Here is a 19,042-nt window from a genome sequence, read left to right as displayed (position 1 = left end):
GTGTTTTTTTATGTGATATTGCATGTAATTTTGCATAATCATATTGATCAATATATAATTACACCTTACAGTTTTTCTTTACAGATGCTAGGACACATTTCTCAATACTTAGGTCACTTTAGCAAAACTCTTCACACAGTTGGCAATTCACATTTAAAATGCACTACAACAACCAAAACACTTTATTCAGGTCTCAAATCAACTCATTCTTCCAGAACAATAGTAAAGGTTGACAGCCGTGACAAAACACTAACAACATGTTTTACACAAGAAAACATTGTACAATGACACATCTCTGTTTATAATTCACAGCAATATATTTTACTGGAATTAATCAGACATGATGCAGAATTCTTCAATATTTTTTTGTACTGCGTAATTCCAAAATACAAGAATTTGTATACACACCATCCACTGATAAAGATACAATAGTAATGCTAATCTACTTGGTCTTCTCCATTTGGCCAAATGTTTTCATAGCATTTGTTTTTAAGATTTAAAATACATTTCATTAAAATACTACTGTAGAAATGTAGCAAATTGCTGTCTTATTCCGTTTTGTATTATGTTATTGTTTTGAACATAAGTTTAATAGTTTTGAAAACAGTATGTAAGCATGTGCAAATTGGCCTGTATATATAAAGAGTTTTGACAGTTATTGTGTTTGAGTGAGAAAAGAATTCATTAAATTTGAGAGATGTAGTTATTGAATGCATTTTGTGCCAAAGCAATGATAATAGACGAGGCTGAAGTCCAGGGGCGATCGTGCGTTTTCATCTATCACCCAAAGACTTTGGAATGAGTTGCCCTCTTCTATTCGATTAGCTCCCTCTGTGTTCACTTTTAAGTCTAAATTAAACATGTATCTGTTCAATAAAGCTTTTATTTCTGGTTGAAGCACCATGATTTAACTTATAGTTTTATTTTATTTTAAATAATTTTAAATGGTTGTGGTACTTTTTAATTTTTAACTTTTACTTTTATTTTTACTGTGCAAATGTAGTGTATGTTTTATGTAAAGCACATTGGTCAACCATGTGTTGTGAAAATGGTGCTATATAAATAAAAATTGACATTGACATTACTGATCCTCAGTTTAGCCCACATAGACTTCTGTTGTGCTCACTGTGTGAAGAGTTTTGCAAAAGTGACCTAAGTATTGAGAAATGTGTCCTAGCGTCTGTAAAAAAACTGTAATATAATTGAGCATATTGTTCATATTATTTTTCAGTGTAGGGAGATCATGTTTACCAAAAACCTAGCAATTACATTAAATGAATAGACAAAAATGTAGGTCAGAATTTAACCATATCAACATGAAATGAAACGTTAATGTTGAAAAGTGTTCCATACTAAGACCACACATAATTAATTGACACAGTATATGCGTTTCAAGGTATTTCACACCACATTTTTATTTGATTTGATGAAATTAGAAATTAAAATCCAGAGAGAATTTTCTCATTTGAAGAGAGCAGTCAAATAATAATAGCTTGACATTATACATTTATGCTATACCTGTCTCAAAATATCTAAATTGTGGGTTTGGCCTTACAAATAAACAATGGTCTTCTCTAAAGATGTAGTTTAAAGAAACTTTGTTTTAATATACTGTGCATATTCATGTTTAAAAAGATCCAAGAAAAGATTCATTATATTTATTTAGGTTTGGCAAATTGGCTAAATTATGTAAATAAGCAAAATATTATAAACAAAGCATTGCTACTGTGCAGAGCAGGATAATTAACAGGTACATAAGGTTAAAAAGGGAACAGTGCAGAGCAAAAAGCTCACCTTAACACATTTGATGAATAATTTCCAAATCAAAGCATGTATTGTATGCTTTAACAAACTGTCCCTAACTGCCCGAAATACGTACGTTTATTGTTCAGTTAAAAGGTCTTCAATAAAAGACTTGCCTTCTCCAACTTACCACATTATGGCAAATCAATAAAACATCTGGAATTTCAAAGCTATTCACCACTACTTAACAACAGCATAAATGATATTCTTAAGTCAACAAACAAAATTCATATTAATGATGTACCATTAGTGTTTAACATCAATTATAAATGTCAAAAAGTTTTAAAACACAGTTTGATCATTCACATATATTTTAGTAAATACACAATAGAGGCAATGAGCTGTCAGTGTTCCCTCTATGCCTGGGTTCAACATGTACTTAGTTTTACACAGCAACAACTCGACAATAAGTTATCTACACATGAACACATATTTCCAGTGATACCTTTCATACGGTTACAAATGAAAATGTAACCATATAACAAAGTTGGGCATTCGATTTTCTTGTAGTCCTTTCAATGCTTTCAAACACCATTTATATTGTGATGTCAATTCAATAGATGGCTTAATTGGTTTGTACAATAAAGGTAACCACAGCAGTGCTATTAGTAATTAGTATTAGTTCTTTGTGTTTGTGGTATAATGCAAATATGCATTTTAAATATAACTGTGCTTTTACACAAAAGTATCTTGATGTTTCATCTTTTAATCAAGTAAAATCAGCTTTTTCATATAAACTTTGCATTTTACATACATTTATTTTATTGTTTTGATTGCAAATTAAATGACATACTGTCTTGTAAAGTATATGTGCTTGTAATAAAAAAGGTCAATTACAATTTTGCTTCACAGGCAATTTCTCGAACACATCTAGAGAAAAGTTTTTTTTTAACAGTATTAGTATTACAAAGTCCAGAATCAATTAAGTATAAAATGCAGTTTGGCTTAAGTTTTAGTTTTAACATCTTCTCTGTCGCTAACATATATTTTTATATTCCTTGAAAAATGCAAAACAATTTTTACTTAAAATGATAGTTCACCCCAAAATGAAAATTTGCCAATATATTTTACTCCCCCTCAAGCCATTCAAGGTGTTTATGACTTTCTTCTTTCAGCCAAACACAGTCAGAATTAAATTAAATTAAATTAATAAATAACACTATTTTCAGCTTTTTGCAGAAAAAGTGTCAGGTTTTATACTTTATATACTTTATTTCATCCATTAACTTTACAATAAACCTTCTTAATACTCCTTTGTCAAAGTAAACAAGGAAATGTATTGGTCAGGGGGCTTTTGACATTGTATGTCAATGAGTTGACACAGCTGCTGGAAAACAAATTGCTGTACTATCATCACTGGATGTGGTTACAGATGAGAATCAAGTAATTAATGCTGCAACGAGGGAGGCTTAGAAGGAACACTGAGTAATTCACTCTCGTCACATCAATACTTCAACATCATCACAGTGGTCCTCTTCCTCTGTAACTCTGAGTGACAGGATCTCTTCATTTAAGAAAAGACCGCTTAACCTCTCCTTGCGAGCCTGTCTCTGCTCTTTCAGTTGCCGCTTGCGTAATGCCTTCTGCTGCATTTTTCTCTGCTTAGAGCGTTTCTGAAAAAAGAGCAGAGAAAAAAAAAGGGGTCATAACTGCCCTTTAATTTCAATTTTGTCTTTTTCCATTCTAACGTAAAATCACAAAACTGTGTTTGTAACAATACATCAATATAGCTCAATACATCGATTTTATTTCTAACAATCTGATGCATCAATGCCACACATAAAAAAATCGATATGATGTACCTTTATTTTGACACTCTATCTTATCTACGCATTTCCACCAGAGCGCACATTTTTCAATGCAAATGAATGCCATGCAGCAAAAGAGACTGAAAATGAGCGTGTGTTTAGCAACGCAGTTAATATTGTCCATGCAAAACGCAGTTCTTTATTTTAAAAAAGTTTATTTTTTGTTAGTTTGTTGTTGTAAATGTTCCAATTGGGACAAAGATTGTGCCATTTTCAAAGAGTTCAATTAAATGTTCATGTTACATATTTTGGTTGCATTTGTAAGTAAAAATGTAACTGCTTAACCAGGCATGTAATATAAAAATATTCATAAATTAATCGAATCGTAATTGCATCAAATACGTATTTTTATTTAAAATTTTGTTAGGGCAAGTAAAAACCTGAACCACTTGCCTGACCGGGCCGGTATACGAAATCATTTTCATTTGTATTGGGCCCTATTTTAACGATCTAAGCGCATTGTCTAAAGTGCACAGCGCAACGTCTAAATGGGCGTGTCCGAATCCACTTTTGCTATTTTAACGACGGGAAAAATGGTTTGTGCGCCGAGCGCATGGTCAAAAAGGGTTGATCCAATTTTTTTAATGAGAAATGGGAGTATTTCGAGCGTAACGTGCAATAAACCAATGAGAGTCTCAGCTCTCATCCCCTTTAAAAGCCTGTTGCGCGGGCGCTATGTCTAATCGCTATTTAGATGACGGACTTTGTAAATTGAAAAACTAAGCGGAGGAAGAAGATCCCCAGTTAAAGATTAATGTTAAATAATTGTGTTGTTTTCACTTGTATTAAAATTGTTATTTTTTGATTACACTTAAAAAAAATATATAAAAACAAACTGTTGTTAAAGCAATAAACCCCAAGAAGCAGTGGGTTACCATTGCATTTTATAACAGCTAAGGGGCGTTGTTAGGCACGACGCGAAGCGGAGTTACAAAATGCACTGGTAACCCACTGCTTTGCGGGGTTTATGGCGTTTATAAAACGGTTACATCATATGCATAGCAGGGTTTCACAAAATAAAACACAAATAAGTTGTAATTATATTAGTACAAATATTACTCTTCCGCCAAACAAAGTAGTTCCTCAGAATCAAGTGTGGCTGCAACAGAGCGCAGTTCACGAACAACACAGACCCAGCAAAGAAAATATGATTAAAGACTGTGGTGTTTATTTATATATATCAACATTCATCTAAAATATACATTAACATTTATATCGTGCAACTATTGAAGTGATGATCAAATATGCTTGGAAGCATGCTTAACGCTTTCCCCGTCAGCGTTTTTTTAAAGTTGCCACCCAGTTTTAGTTTAATGCCTTACAGAAAAATTATCTTCTTTAAATAAACATAAAATATCAAATGAAAGAACAGTCCATCCGCTTTCCAACAACATCAAAAAACGTTTCATCCTACCTTCATTTTTTCCCTTATCAGTTATCACCTCTCAAATTTTCAGCTAAAAGAGATAATTCCATTTTTGTAAAGAACATTGTAAGAGATCAGATTCAGAGCCTGATCAAAACACGTCACGCTAAATCCACCACAACGCTGTTGTGTCGAGTGAATGCCTCAGTATTTAAGTTGGGTAAGATTGCCATCTAGTGGATAATAGCGGAAATATCAATAAGACAAAAAAATACCTCAGAGAACGAGAACGTTTTCTCTTTATTGACGAAATGTTTTATTTATTGACATTTATCTGGATATTGCCATAATTGTGCAAAGGTAGAAAAATAAAAAAAATGATTAAAGACTGTGATGTTTATTTTCATAAATCAGTACACAGCAACAGTGGCGCAGTGTTACTTGTGATGCGGTCTGAACCGTGGGTTTACCGGGGTATTTTATCACGGCTTAGAACGCGTTTCAACCAATCAGAATGAAGAACCAGAACGAGCCGTTTTATAATGTTCATTAGTTCACACGTTTATTGTTCTTGGACACTGGATACGTACTGCGCAGTTACAATGCGGATATAGCCTAATGGACGCATTTCTGGAGCCTGTCTGTCTACCTCAAATATAACATATAAAATATATATTATACAATATATAAATATATATTGCTTTAGATTGTAGCTTTTTATTTTGAGTGTTTATAAAGAATATGGCATGCAGTTGCCTCAAAGTTTTAAACCTTAAAACACTTTGATGCAAAGTCGAATTAATATTAATAATCATAATTAGGAAAATCAACAATTATGATTTTGTGATGAATGTGCTCCCGTGACATGCAATTTTTACCCGATTTATTTATTTGCAGCTAAAATACTAGCCGGTAGACTAAAGATTTAACGGATATGAAATGCACAAATGAAATAGTGAGATTCACGGTATAGATGCCATAGTTTCACCAACTCATCTACCCAAAATATGTATTTTTTAGATAGTGTCTTAAGCTTGTATCATTTAATAGTTCGAAGCTGATGTTCCTTTGGGAAACATAATAAAAAATCTAACAACCATCAATGTAATGTCTAATTATGTGAATGTTTTATTCCTTAAATATAAAAAATATTTGCCCAATTGAACACACAAATGTGCAACTTTTTTTTTTTACAAATATTTAGTTATATAGACTGCAATGTAAGCTTTTATCACAGTGATGGCCCCTAGCGGAGTCAAGTGGGATAAGGTATAGCTAAGAGTGCTCCAGACCAACCTTCCGAAAGTATGACTTACTCAACTCAACTTTATTTATATAGCACCACTAAAAACAACGATTGTTGACCAAGGTGCTGTACATTTATCCATAGTATAAACAATAAAATAAAACTAAAAACATCAATTACACCAGAAAGACAGGACAAATACATAAAAACACTCCAGACACCACAATATCAACTACACTTGTACGCCAAGGAAAACAAGTAGGTTTTGAGTTTAACCTTAAACTCATGTAGTGTGGTGGAAGTTCTAATAACAGCAGGTAGACTGTTCCACAGTTTTGGTGCAACCACAGAAAACGCTCTCTCCCCTCTAGTTTTTAATTTGACCCGTGAAACACTTAACATTCTCTGATTGTATGACCTAAGTGATCTTCCAGGATTATGGATGGAGATTAAGTCAGAAATGTATTCAGGAGCCAGCCCATTCAAAGATTTAAAAACTAGCATCAAAACTTTAAAATCAATTCTAAAACGTATTGGGAGCCAGTGCAGAGACTTAAGCACAGGGGTAATATGCTCTTGTTTGCGCACACCAGTAAGGAGCCTAGCAGCTGCATTCTGCACTTACAGAAGGTATACGTAACTAAGAACGTTTCGGGAAACACGTATTAATGATAAGGTACAGCTTAAGGTACAACTTAAGAACGACGTAGAGCTAAGAAGGTTTCGGGGAACGCAGCCCTGGAGAGATAAAGAATTTACAGCCGGCTCTCCTCACGTTTCAGCACTTGGACAGCGCCACGAGATTTTTTAAGCATTACTTAAAAATGTTTCTCATCTCACCATATCCACAGGTACAGGTCACAGGTCATCATATACAATAAATCCGTGAGGTAGCATTTAAAAAACATTTAAAAACAGATGCATTTGTTTAAAGCAAAGCATTTATTTGCTTACCAGGCTACAGGTGAAGCAGCCCTTTGTGCCTTCTAAAGTCTCATAATCGGTCCTCATTTATGTCCAAGAGACTCAATAATAATCTTTTACATTCAATTCTTTAATCTTTCATATTTAAAAACGTTTTTGTGCTGCTGCGCATTCATGTGTGTGATAAGCAAACCCGTGTTGTCGTCCCGTTTATAGGCGCATATTACTAATGCGCTCTTTAAATAACAAAAAACATATTGCGCATTAGACTTTGGACCAGGTTTTTGTTGGTCAATGGCGTAGTCCAGGGGTTTTCAAACTTTTTGTGTGTTAGGGCCCTATAATTTCAGAATCGCGGAATTGGCAGATTAACACGGAATCTAGTGTTAATGCGGAATTTTGCGGAATTTTGAATAAAATTCTGTTTTTGTGTGGGAGAAGAACGTATTTCTTGGGGAAATGCAGACTGGCGTGAGTAAATCTGGGCGACACACACCCTCCCGTCGTTTCAGACCCCCTCCAAAACACTGAAACCATGCGAAGCGGCTCTCCACGACTCTGCTTTCGTCCATGAAAAAATAAGAAAACCGACGCTAAGCACTCAGTTCCGGGCAATTCCCACATGACTTTGATGTGACCGGACAACTGTTATTTTGTAAGTTTTGTCAACATTCCGTTCACTGTGAGCGCAGATACATGCACTCTCTCATCCACGTCTGTCTCACTGCACCTCTCTCACGTGCACGTGCTCTCGCATCTGTCCAAAGTCCGAACACAAATCCTTGTGTATTTGTTCAGTTTTATGCATTTCATGCGAGCTGAGGCAAACTATCCCTCGCATTTAAAATATAATCATCTGCATCATGACGCCGCTCTCTGTCTCTCTTTCGCTCGCACGTGCAAAGATCCGCGCGCTCATGCTGTCCAAGTCAGATCACTATCCTGTGTATGTTTGTAAAGTTATATGCATTTCAAGCGATAGTGGTTAAAATATGGATCGCATTCCGCTGGACCGATGTGTTTAAGGCATTTCTGAAAGCACCACTGCTTTGACACGTGTAGCCTTCTGCAACAACACTAAACAATGCATTGAATTGAGCAGTGTGTGTGTGCGTGCGTGTAAATGCATGTTTTACAGTCATTAAGTAATCTTGTTATCCCCTTTTTCCCAAAATCATTTACATTTTAATCATTAACATTAAAGGCACAGTCTTTTTATGACTAAAATAACAGTAAAGGGTAAAAAAATAATTGCCAAAAATTAAAACGGATAAAACGGAATTTATAGGGCCCTAGTGTGGACCACTCTTTGTAATCAAGAATTTTCGCGGACCACCTCATAATACTCATCATAAAATATGTCTACACAAAGTCCTGAATTAATCTGCACATCTAAATAGTCTTACTAGCACTAAAACTATAACTGGTCATCACATCAGTACAACAGGTTTCTTAAAAGAAAGTTTGCTGCACAAAACAGCTGCCACATATTCATACACCAATCCATTTTGTACGGCACTGAACTTGAATGTCACGGCCAAGCACCACTGGCCTATTTTAGTAATCACACAATTTATAAAATTGAAAATGTATATCAATATTATTTATATACATATTCTCAGTGTTGGGAAAGTTCACTTTCTACATGCACTAGTTCAGTTCACAGTTCACAAATTTTATAATGAACTAGTTCAGTTCATATTTCAAAATTTTGAACTGGTTCACAGTTCCAAAAATGAATTTATAGTTCTTTTTTCCCATATTATTTTTTAAACAAAAAAATCACTGCCATTATAGCCCATATAGAACCACAGACAGCAATTATTTCATCAGTTTTAACACTGAAGCTAAATGCGTCAGATTTCATCTTCATATCCAACTTTTAATCCTTATCCAAACAGGGTTTACATTAGCATTGCCTGTCTTTTAATTTTTGTATTTACTTGCACATACTGTACCTTGAAAGGCTAGCCGGGTGGGAGTCGCTCCCCGGGCAAGAAGCGCTGCGAGGCATTGCGTGTATGACAACTCGCAGGTATTGCACACCACACGTGCACGTTAAATAGCGTGAGCTAACTGTTAGTCAGAGTCTTTCAAGATCCAGAATATGCATTAGCAGCCTATGTTAATCGTTAACGATTTAAGACAAATATGATGTTATTTAATGTTAAACTATTTGAGTGGCGCGGCAGGAATTTCAGCAGCGTCTGTCTGTGTTGTTTTGATGATGCATGCAGCGTGACTGGTGAACACTGACTGGTGGCGGTGTTGCCAGATTGGGTGTTTTTCCGCTACACATTAAGGCCTGTTTACAGTGCATTTTAGTCGGGTTTTCGCCTGGAAGAATTTAGAAATCTGGCACCCTATTGAACGACGTTAAACTGAAAGAGCGTGCCGTTCACAGGCACCAGAATCAACGAGATCACTGTAACGTTCATCAGGCAGTAATACAGTACGTTCAGTTCACGTTCAACTTTTGTTCAATAAACTGGTTCAAGCAAAACACAGCATATTCTCAAAATGAACACACCTCCTTTTTAGACCAGAACGCCCATGGGTGCAAAAGGGGGCACAAATGCATTTGCTATTTAAACAATGTGGCGCTAAACGTGAAAGTTATAATTGCGCAGGGTGGAAACTAGCAAAAGACACTTGCGTTGTAAGATAGAGCCCTCAGTTTCTATCAGTTCTCCGGTTTTGACTCTGGACTAACTAATCACTAACTAATCAGACTTTAAGGCCCCACCCGAAACGCCAGTATGAAATAGAGATTATAGATAAGAGTAACTAAAATTTGCTTCTGCAAAATGAATTTGTCAATGTAAGAACTTAGGAATCAGCTTATGTCAGGAAACCTTTGAGTGCTGAAAGTACCTTGGAGTCTCTTATGCGCTCGGCAGCAGTAGCCAGGTTCCCATCGCTGTGGGCACGGCTGATGTTGGTGGATGTATTGGATCCTGTGGACAAGCTACTGCTGCTAGCACTGCTCACCATGCTGGCATTACTGCTGCTGTGAGCGCTAACTGCGCTGGTGCTTGCAACGCTCCTCCGCCAGCCATCACGCAGCGCGCTGGCTCGCTGCCGCGGGCTGTGCTCACGGATGTAGCTCCTCACCTATCAAAAGCAAACAAACCACAAAATCCCATAAATAATCCCAACAGCTTTATCCTTACACTGTCTGTAAAAGAAAATAGCCTGTTAAATAATGGACGTGTCTTAAACATAAGACAAATTCAGCATGAATATCTTCACTATGTTCTCCAAACAGGCAGAGATGGAAACTTCCTCAACAGTACTATTTACTTCATTTTAACTGCATGCCAGTTAAAAAGATCATACTATACTATATTATTTGAAAGGTTTACTCTATTTAACCCCACAAGGATCAGTACATGGCTCTTTCTCAATCTAGTCCAAATTGCTGGGTTCTGTCATTTAATTTTATGATTTTCCTTATAACTCCTACTATAATTCATATTTTTCTGTTCAAATCAAAATGGTTTGTTTGAGGGCTTTGCATTATTTTACCTTTACATTTTTTAATAAGATTCTACGTAATGGATTTGAAACCAGAATCATTTGGTAGAAGAGAAAATTTGAACTTATATTTTTTAATTATAATTTATTACCTGTTTGAGTTTTTCATCTGTAAGGCAGTTCAGCTCAATGATGAACTCACTGTCTGTTGGCAATATCTGTGCACTTGGGTCAATTATCTTTATGATATCAAGTTGCTCCCGGAGTCCCATTTCTGTGCTCACTTTTCGACTCAAATATTCAATATATTCCACCTGAAAACAAAAACAGTGATTTACCATCACAAAGAAAACTCAAAGAATTAACAAGAAACCAACATGATGTAAATAAATATATTGTGTCACATACCTTTCATAAAACATTTAACAATTTGCTTGACATAAATATTACACTCACTTAAGTTTTTTAAGGGGCACACCTGTGTAGGCTATACTTGATATTATTGATGCCTTATCCCATTTTCAAAAAATGAAATATAGCTGCACGCAGCCATGACAGGCCCAAGCTCTACGGCGCCGTTGACACATGATGGCTCTCAGAATGTTTTGTGTGAATATCAAAACAAGTATTTTAACCTTTTAAACTCTACCACCCTATGGACCCACCGGTGGGTCTGTAAGGCAGGGTCACTCCAAAATATGAATCCACTTGAAAACATAGGACTCTACATAAACTTCATCAAGTCTTAACTGTTAACTCGTAAGTGCGTATAATATTTTTCAACAAACTTTCAAAAGCGGGATGAATATGTTTGGAAATTGGTTACTGTATGTAATGATCGAGCTAAGCGTGGGAAAGGCTGCCTCTGCCCTCCCAAGCACGACAGCGCCCCACATTTTCCCCAAATGTAAATCTGTGGTAAAAAAAAAAAGGAAATGCAACGAGGCCTAACTGAGAGACAGATGGGCAGATTTGAATCTGCCCCTCTAGCTTTAATGCTACGTGGTTCCAGACAATACTACATCATTCCGCGTCAGCAAAGTGTATATTAGTCTGCGTAACAGTGTTTAGTACGAATGATTCTTCAAGTTGTGAGCATCGCGAGTGGTATAAATCAACCCCATTGTAATAATGTAAAGTTTTTATTACAGAATTTGTTGAGCTAATGAATGTTAATGGGCATTCATGGCATGACCTAAACTGTAAATTACATGATCGTGTATCTGAAGAGTTTGGTTCCAAAAGCGCCATTTAAAAAAAAACTGAGTTACTGCCAAAATCAGTATTATATCAGGTCAGTATTTAAAAGTAAATTCTTAATTTTACGCAAAATCCAATATCCACCGTGTTATTCTGTCATCTTTTCTCCTTTTTTCCCAAAAAGCAAAAAACGCCACTCCTCCTTTTCTGCAGAATGCAATAAATCCGCTCCATAAATTCCACGCAATGAAAACAAACAATGGCAGCGCGTTGAGTACACAGAATCCTAGTTTTCTTATCTTGTACCTCATGATCAACAAACAAACAAAAACAAAATAATACTTTAATGGCATTAATAAATCTGTGGTGGTTTTCATGTGACGGTAAAGAAACGTAAGTCGGTTGCTTGTTCTCCCGACAGCATCAAGCTTCTCTCATGCTAACACATTGACCCCAGGGGATCTTATGAATACTTTTCATAATTTTACTCAAAGTCAACGAAAATCGAGCAAGACCAAACCATTTTACAAGTGATCGCAGCAATGACTATATGACAAAGTAGGTGTTTTGGTTAATGCCATTAATGTTCATTTTTTTAATCAGTGTATAGCACTAGTCAACTAAATGAATATAACATGGCAAAGATGAATGCACATTTATATATTGATTCAATAGATTTATAGCATTTTGGAAAAATAACTTGCCATGGATTTATTGAATTTTGTGGAAAAAAATCATTCGTTTTTATAATAAATAATTGAAAATCAAGCTATTGATTTGAATTTTTTATGTTTTTATAACCTAAAGATGCTATGTAAAAGTTTGCAACAGAAAATAGTGGTTTTCATCTTGTCACTTTCTTTGAATTGGAAACACACGTTTTAGCAAAATTTGTCAAAATGGATTTATTGCGTTTTGGAACCAAACTCTTCATCTAGTGTTCATGTCCTCGTAGAGAAGAATCTGTTTTGGGGCAAGTGTCACCATAGCTGTGTCCCAATTTAAGGGCTGCGACCTTCTAAGGATGCAAACTTAAAAGGCGAGCACTCTGTCTTTCAAGGTGGCAGCCTCAGAAGCCCAATTTTCATTTAAAAATACTTTATTTCTTGTTTGTTTCTCATCAATCTAAACACGTCACATAAAAACACAATTGGAATTATTTCATGATAATTTTGTGTCCTTTTGAAAAGTATTAAACGATAGGTGCCATTCATAGACCATTTACGCAAAAACTGGAAATACGTGAACAAAGTGTAATCTCAGTTCCGGTATAAGCTTTGTTGTTGTTGGAGAAAAGTTCACCAGCGCCGATGTGGTGAAGAGTGTGGAGATACATCCGTCCACTAAAGGGAACAAACTGGATAAGGGATATAAATTCTCCCACGCAGAGTTTATCCACAATTACCAAGGTAAGTAACTTAAAGAAGTAATTGCTATAGATAGCTTTATCTACAAAACCGGTTATAACTCCGTTTACGTTAATTGAAAATCTTAGGTGTTGTGAATTTGTAATATAAGATTTAACACATCGCAGTGAATATGTTGTGTGTATGTTTAAGTGAGATGGCATGAGATTAACATAACAACCAGTAATTTGGTGTAGCTGCTGTACTAGGTAAATGTTACTGGCAGTCTGTAAAGTTGTGTATTTCTACATGAGATAACACGTTAATGTTTTCTTGTTACATGCGGTTATAGTATCAAATATACTACAGGGACAGGTAGTAGTGAGAGGTAGATGCTTCAGGTCAATGAGAAAGAGCGAGGAGCCTCACAAACTGGAGGTTTGAATATAGACAGAATGCCGGTTGGCAAAAGTTCAAAATGTTTCCCGTTCTTGCTTGTTCACTCTTCTTGCTGCGGCACTTTCTTCACTTACTATTACTATTATAATATTAACCTGTTTCTGGTTGGAAGACGAACAGCCTGAAACACTACAGAAACTGCGACTCTTCGACTCTGCCATTTTTGTATCTGCCGCTACAATAACAGGAAGTTGTAATGCACTTTATTGACGTATTTCCAGTCGAAAAATGCGGAAGTGCGTAAAAGGTCTATTGCCACTCTGTGGAGTAATGTAGCATTTTTTTTAACTCTTTTGTGGTCTGATAAACAAAAAAGGTCTTACAACAGAGTTGAGACACTAACGTTAAAAAAAATTTATGAATGAAAATATTCCACCTGTTCATCATTGGTCATTGCGCTCCAGGGTAGCTCATCCAGATTCCTGTGCACCTTGCTTTTTCGTTTGGAAATGAGGCAAGGTGAACTGGGCACACTGGGAATGATGTCAGACAAAACATCACTGCCACTGGCTATGTCACTGCCCGGTAACTACAATCAAACAAAGTTTTGAGTAATTCAGTGAATACACAGTACTGAACTGATCTTTAAGAATTAAGAAGTAGAACACATGTAATGTTGTCATTACATAAGGCTTACCTGCCACTCAAATTCACTGTCTGACCAATCCCAGTATGTGCTAATAGAAGACGACACATCGCTGCACACACTGCCCTCTGGAAACAGGTCAAAGGACGCAAGCTCCTGATCATCCAGAAGAGAGTAGCACTCATCTTGATCTCCCACTGACACAGAAGAGAAGAGCTCCTCGCTGCACTCTGAACTTGCCACACTGGTGCCACATGATGTCAGGTTCCACCTGAAAATGTATGGCCATTGTCAACTTGCTGTCACATCCAAGAAGGTTTTACACAACCTGTAGACAACTATCCATTAGCAGTCTAAAAATGACAGTTACTGGGCAGTGGGCAGACACATTTAGTGGTAGAAATGCAATATCTGCATCATAGGTACAGAGCTGGAAGTAACAGGGTTCCAACACCTTAGTTAACTTCAAATTCAAGGACCTTTCAAGGACTTACCAGGTCTAATACTCTCAAATTCAAGGACTAAATTAGGGCCCTATAATTTCCGCGATCACGGAATCGCGGACGGAATTGCGGAATTGGCTAATTAACACGGAATCTAGTATTAACGCGGAATTTTGCGGAATTTTGCGGAATTTTACATATTTTGAATAAAATTATGTTTTTGTGTGGGAGACGAACGTATGTCTGGGGGAAATGCAGACCGGGGGAAGTAAATCTGGGCGACACGCCCCCTCCCGTCGTTTCAGACCAAACACTGAAACCATGGTGAAGCGGCTCTCCACGACTCTGCTTTCGTCAGCGAAAAAATTAAGAAATTCGACGCTAAGCACTTAGTTCCGAGCAGGTCTCACATGACTTTTATGTGACCGGAGAACTATTATTTTGGAAGTTTAGTCAACACTCTGTTCACGGTGAGCGCAAAGATACATGCACTCTCTCATATGTCTGTGATCATCACTGTACCTCTAACTTGCCCGCGCTCACGCATCTGTCCGAAGTGCGAACACAAATCCTCATGTATTTGTTCAGTTTTATGCATTTCAAGCGAGCTGAGGCAAACTAACTATCCCTTGCATTTAAAATATAATCATCTGCATCATGGCGCCGCTCTCTGTCTCTCTTTCGCTCGCACGTGCAATGAGCTGCGTGCTCATGCTGTCCTAAGTCAGATCACTATCCTGTGTATGTTTGTAAAGTTATATGCATTTCAAGCGATTGTGTATAAAATATGGATCGCGATCCGCTGGATTGATGTGTTTAAGGCACTTCTGAAGGCACCACTGCTTTGACACCTTGTTGTAGCCTCCTGCAACAACACTAAACAATGCATTGAATTGAGTTGTGTGTGCTCGTGTGTATGTGCGTGTGTAAATGCATCTTTTATAGTCATTAAGTAATTCTGTTATCAAGTTTTTCCCCCAAATCATTTACATTTTAATCATTAACATTAAATGCACACTCTTTTTATGACTAAAATAAAAGTAAAGGGTTAAAAATATAATTTCCAAAAATTAAAACGGATAAAACGGAATTTGCAAAAATTAAAACGGAGAAAACGGAATTTGGGAAAAAATAAAACGGAATTTGGGAAAAAATAAAACGGATTTTATAGGGCCCTACTAAATGTGGTGACACATTTCAAATGAGAGCAAGGTTACATCGTTACCTTTTAAGATACATTGTTACAGTTCCCTTCCGAGGGAACTCGCGCTGCGTCACTGCGGTGACACTTTGGGGACACCTCCAGGGGTAATATAGTAACATTAAAATGTGTAATATAGTAACATTAAAAAGCATCAGAATTAACACAATACTGTGTTCTACCTTGCACAATGTGTGATTTCAACATAAGAATTTATAATTGTAAATTTTATCTCATTTTCTGCTGAAATTCTCATTACCGCAATGTGCCCGGCTGTGTTTGAACATGCGTTATGTTGTAATTTGATCAAATTAACACAAAAATATTAAGAAAAAAAATAAATGGATGTTTTGCTAGACTACTTTAGATGAAAGAAAAAATATTTACTGAATATTCATGTATAATAATAATGAAGAAAAATTAGGAAAATGATGTGTCCATGCCTGATGTTCTCATCCTCCGCAACCCTTTTTGAGAAGAGTTTAAGCACACATACAGAATTTTAATAAAGTTTGATTTTGAGTGACCAAGCACATGGACCAGTTACTTCAAGACGGCTACCAGGTAAGATCATTTTTTACAGTTAATTTGAAATATTGTCTTGTCAGAATGCTTACACGACATTTTGATTATCATTACCGCAACAGATGCTTATTAAATGTTAATTTAATTAATAGAAGCATAATACTTTGATTTTAAATGCATGTGCAGAATCTCCAAATTATGTTCTTTCAGGTTTGTCATGTCATTTTGAAAATATGTCAGTGTCGTGAGAATCACCCACATACGTAACCCGAGACGTTTTCATGTGTCAAACACAATTATGCAAAAAAGCATTTTGGTACAACATTCGCATACAGAATATATAAGCATTTAAAGTGAACAGTTTAGCACGTGTGCTTAAAAAAGTCTAGAATTTTTATGATATTATCCTACACTACACAGGAAATAATATAATTTTTTTTTCCCAAAAAACTTGTTGAATAAAATAGATTCAAGCACTTTCAATGACCTGTATCTATTTTTGCATATTTTCAAAAACTTCCCAGGGCCTTGATTTTTTTTCCCCAGATTCACAAACTTTCAAGGATTTCAAGAACCCATGGGAACCTTGAAGTAAATGCCACTTGACTACAGCACCATTCACACTCCGGAAACCTTTTCATAGTATGTCTGAATTAGCACTGTGTATAGCAGTGGCTGTTTAAATTGTTTCGCCGTTATGCAACATCTCCAGGGGCTCCTTTGAGAACCAGGACAGAGTTTTGTGGACCCCTGAACATGCTACCACTAAGATGATTAATATAACATTTTAATAAATGCAACACCATGTCACATTTCTCTAAATAGCTCCGTTAATTATTTAAAGTAAAAAGGATTACAGCAGCAGAGAGTAAATGACGTGATGGACTTCTTGGTGAGTAAATAAACAGCAATTTTTCTTTTTTGGGTGAACTATCCCTTTAACAGGTAATGTAGTCAGGCAACTCTATTTGATATTACCTATGATTGTGCTATAAATAGTTTAGAACATATATTAGTCATGCGTCTGTTACAAATAAAAGTATGATTTTCTTGACAATTAAAGCGGTCTAAAAAAAAAATTACCTGCTACTGTGAAAGCGATGTAAAGGGTCTGTTCGGTGACATGACGACAACTGACAACCAAAGTCACTGGCATCTAGTGTTGAGTCTTCACTGAAGTTTCCTCTTTGTGAGAGCAATGGAAATGGCTCCTCTGGAGCAAGAAACTTCTCATAGACGTCCTCAGACATCAGAAAGCTATATTGTGATCAAAGACAGAATTGAGAATACATGAAAGCTATATGTCATTATAATTAAATGTTTGCTACAAAGGCTATATTACATACAGAGCATGACATAACACAATAACACACAGTAGATAAAAGAGTCACCCTGGAAAGAAAAACCTTGGAAATAAAATAACAGGAAAGATCCACATACTAAAGGTTATATTCCCTTAATTTATAGAAAATAAAATGCCACCGTTTCGATCAGTAAAGACCTCTGTCAGGCCTGGCAGTGTGCAGATCTTCTCTGTTTGTGATATTCATCTTTTTTACTATCCCCTGGCTGAGACATTTTGTAAATATATAAAATTAAATGTTAAAATGTCTTTTTGGCATTAATTTGCAACTTTTAATAAACGTAGCACTTTAAATTAATCTGACATTATTCTAATAACTTTGGTTATCTATATAAGGCTTACTTTTAAAAACACATTTAAGTTAAATTTATCAGCGAAGTAACGTTAAACTGAAAATTAAATAAACACTGACTGATGACATAACTAACCTTTGAGATTTATCGGTTACTTTTAATTATGTATTAACTTTGCATATACTAAATGACAACAAGCAGAGGATGTTATGTTTATGACCGAGTGAAATGTGACAATATGATTAAATCACTGATGAATTTTATAAAGAATGTGAACAGACTCTGCTAGCAGGCCAGCTAACATGCTACCAAACAAATCTCACTAATATTCATTTTGTTATATACAAACACGCCGATCTGATGAAGATTAAACAATGTATTTCCTTCATTTTCCAGGAACATAAGAATATAATTTATTTACGCAACAGTCACTCAGATCTCGTAATATTAGTAACGTTACTTAGCTTCCGGAAACGACTGATATTACACACTAAATGCCTGAAAACTGCTCTCCAAACACATTACACATTAATCATTCTTAAGGATGTAGTTATATGTTTTAGACTTACTTGCTGTTTGATGTTTACTATATTAAATAATAGTGGTGTTACACTTAACGACGCTTCGAAGCTTATGTGACTAAAAACAACAGTTCATTGCAGAGTGTGATTTGCTCTGTGAAACCACGTGAAATGTGACATCACATTTTCGTTATGCTGAAACCACGTGACTACGTTCTTCTTCTTCTTCTTCTTTGCGGTTTTACGGCAGCCGGCATCCAAAAAAGTTGCATTGCTGCCATCTACGGGACTAGCACCTTACTACACTATATTCGGTAATACAACCCAGTATCTATCAAAAATTTGAAAAAATAATGTTTTCCCCTCCCGCTTGATCCTACTTCTAAAATACTTTTCAATGATATTTCTTCCAAGCCAACTTTAGACAACTCTCTTATAAGCCCTTGTCTTTGGTGATCATAATTTCTACAGTACATCAAGA

General features: G+C 35.9%; 1 protein-coding gene across 1 annotated transcript; it reads right to left on the bottom strand.

The window, feature by feature from the left end:
* Nucleotides 1–1,385: 1,385 nt before the first annotated feature.
* On the bottom strand, nt 1,386–18,768 carry fam199x (family with sequence similarity 199, X-linked). Its single transcript, XM_055178219.2, has 7 exons — nt 18,610–18,768; nt 17,468–17,641; nt 14,267–14,486; nt 14,006–14,158; nt 10,777–10,938; nt 10,022–10,261; nt 1,386–3,416 (listed from the first exon to the last, which is right to left on the bottom strand). The coding sequence occupies exons 2-7, from the start codon at nt 17,632–17,634 to the stop codon at nt 3,243–3,245; spliced, it is 1,116 nt and encodes a 371-aa protein (XP_055034194.1). The 5' UTR covers nt 17,635–17,641; nt 18,610–18,768; the 3' UTR covers nt 1,386–3,242.
* Nucleotides 18,769–19,042: the final 274 nt, after the last annotated feature.

The sequence above is a fragment of the Misgurnus anguillicaudatus genome, chromosome 16, assembly GCF_027580225.2.
Source record: "Misgurnus anguillicaudatus chromosome 16, ASM2758022v2, whole genome shotgun sequence".
NCBI classification, from domain to species: Eukaryota; Metazoa; Chordata; class Actinopteri; order Cypriniformes; family Cobitidae; genus Misgurnus; species Misgurnus anguillicaudatus.
Note: the sequence above shows the minus strand (reverse complement) of the source record. Positions and strands in the feature narration are given on the sequence as shown.

Bases quoted from the DNA above. Each gene is read 5' to 3' on its own strand.
- fam199x (XM_055178219.2), bottom strand. From the start codon at position 17,634: ATGTCTGAGGACGTCTATGAGAAGTTTCTTGCTCCAGAGGAGCCATTT. The intron at 10,262-10,776 runs GTAATAAATTAT...TGCTTTTGATAG, and splicing joins CAGATGAAAAACTCAAACAG to GTGAGGAGCTACATCCGTGA. The intron at 3,417-10,021 runs GTACTTTCAGCA...CTCTTTTTTCAG, and splicing joins AGCGCATAAGAGACTCCAAG to AAACGCTCTAAGCAGAGAAA.